General features: G+C 41.8%; 1 protein-coding gene across 1 annotated transcript; it reads right to left on the bottom strand.

The window, feature by feature from the left end:
* Positions 1–515: 515 nt before the first annotated feature.
* Positions 516–833, bottom strand: LOC140234942 (uncharacterized). Its single transcript, XM_072314982.1, has one exon. It carries the CDS (start codon positions 831–833, stop codon positions 516–518), a length of 318 nt encoding a protein of 105 aa, XP_072171083.1.
* Between the last annotated feature and the right edge of the window lie 1,273 nt (positions 834–2,106).

Raw genomic sequence — 2,106 nt, 5'->3', positions numbered from 1 at the left:
TCTAAATCTACACATTTAGGCACCTTTCATAATCATCATCTAATTGATAAACCTGGCCAAGGTTTTCAATATGTGTTCATCGTGCCAACTTCACAACATTTCATCCCGCAATATTATATAGACTATTAAAGCATTCTATTTTTTAACCTCATGCGCATCAATTTCCTCGAAATTTCTACAGAATATCGAAACATAACGTAATGCAGGCAATCATAATCAACAGTGAAATTTCCCAAATGCCTCCACCAACTATTGGAGATACATGTTTTTCCAAGTTGCAACACTACAACACAAAATGGAGAGAGTGCAATACTTATTAAAAAGATAACGGCAAATGACTGATTGTAAAAGAAAACAGCTGCTATATGAAGTCGGTGATGAGCAAGTAACAAATCGCAAATTCCAATGTGCAAAACTTTTCTTATTGCGTTAATTCTAGGTCATTCACGGTGTTTGATTTTCGTGGAATATGTTTGATGTCTCTCGGTTGTCATGGTGATATCTGTCGGGTCTGTCTATCCAACGATGCACTTCCCGTCCAGCCAAGATGTCTCAACGGTCGCGGTGAAAAACTGTGATCCGTTCACGTCCCTGTCAGCGCTGGTGGTACTCGGCAAGCCAGACCCGTAGTAGCTCGGCTGAGAAGTTGACACCATCAAATTTGGCGTAGTCTTGCCTCCAGTGCCATCTCCATGAGGGAAGTCCCCGCCCCGTATCATGGGATCCTTGAAGATGCATTGGGACTTGCTACCGCTGTATCCCAATGTGGATTCGATTCTGCCAATTTCCTTGTCTCCGCTCACAATGGTCAAGAAAACACTTTCGATCACCATTAGTCCTTTCGCAGGTAATTCCACACTCCTTTTGGCATCAGTTGGCACTAGTAAGTAGACTAGGGCTACTAATGCGAGAAAAGTTATGATCTTCATTGTCCTTGGGCAGAGAATTATCATGCGCAGAAATTGATTCCGATTTAATCCTCCGAGAACTTGTCAGATACAAAAGTCACCAGTCTTTGCCTTCTCCACGTGGTTTGCTGGTCGTTGGCATTTCTGTCGTTTAACAATTGTTCGACATTTCAATGAAAAAAAAACAAAACAGGTGTTTAAATGGCACGTAAGTTCGAATCGCACTGCTTCCGTTGATATTGAGAGAAACAATAAATCCCTTGTTTGTCCAGGCACGTGTTAAAGTTAGCATCCCACTCCTGACACCATTGCGACGAATTTTCTGGGTGCATTCGTGATGAGAGTTGTGGATGCATGTCATGGATGGCGAGAGTTCAAATTATGTTCTCACGCACACGCATATCCCATACAATTCGTCGTAGAGGAGAGAAAATTAATTACAAGAGAAGTATCGAGTTCACTTTATTCGTATTTTATTAAAAGAAGACATCACGTACTGATAGGACGAGCGTCAATACAACATCACACATGTAACTGCGAAACATTGAAAGGGCTAACACATCATGCGGTCTCGAACTACAAGCTCCTAGTCCAGTCTCGTAAAAGCAGAGCGTAAAGGGATTTTTTTTTTCTCCTCCGTAATTGCCAAAACAGACGTTTATATACGATCTGGATACGATCGTGCCGTAAAGCTGGGCGATCCAGTTACCATGCGAACGATGTGTAACTGGGTCATCCAGTTTCTCAAAGAAGGCAGAGGCGCGTGGATGTATAATTGGGTCATGACCTATATCTTTCTGAGATCAAGTAGGCCTGGTCTACTGTACATTCAAGCTTGGTCAAAGGAGGGCAATTTTAGAATCAAGGCGGACCGATCTAGTGAGTATGCAACTGCACCAGCTATTTGGTATCGGGTCGAACTAGTTCTATGGATGGAGAATCAGATCAGGGATGCATTATTAGGTGAAACTGTAACAGTTCGAAACATGATGGTGTCAGCATTTAACAATCACATCGAAGGGGTCAAACAGAATTAGTAAATGTACATGACGAAATATTCTAGGTGAATAGTGGTACACAACATAATCGTATGCAGCATTATTCTTCTTTCAAAAACCGTCACAATACAATGTTATACCATACATTTTGTCGCTGGTCATTTCGTAGGCTCGCTATTCATACGGTTTGTCAATCCGAA

This window comes from Diadema setosum, chromosome 11 (assembly GCF_964275005.1).
Source record: "Diadema setosum chromosome 11, eeDiaSeto1, whole genome shotgun sequence".
Taxonomy (NCBI): Eukaryota; Metazoa; Echinodermata; class Echinoidea; order Diadematoida; family Diadematidae; genus Diadema; species Diadema setosum.
This window is presented reverse-complemented; position numbering and strand designations above follow the sequence as displayed.

What these genes read in the sequence shown, in the direction of transcription:
- LOC140234942 (XM_072314982.1), bottom strand. Translation starts at nt 833, where the DNA reads ATGGTGATCGAAAGTGTTTTCTTGACCATTGTGAGCGGAGACAAGGAA.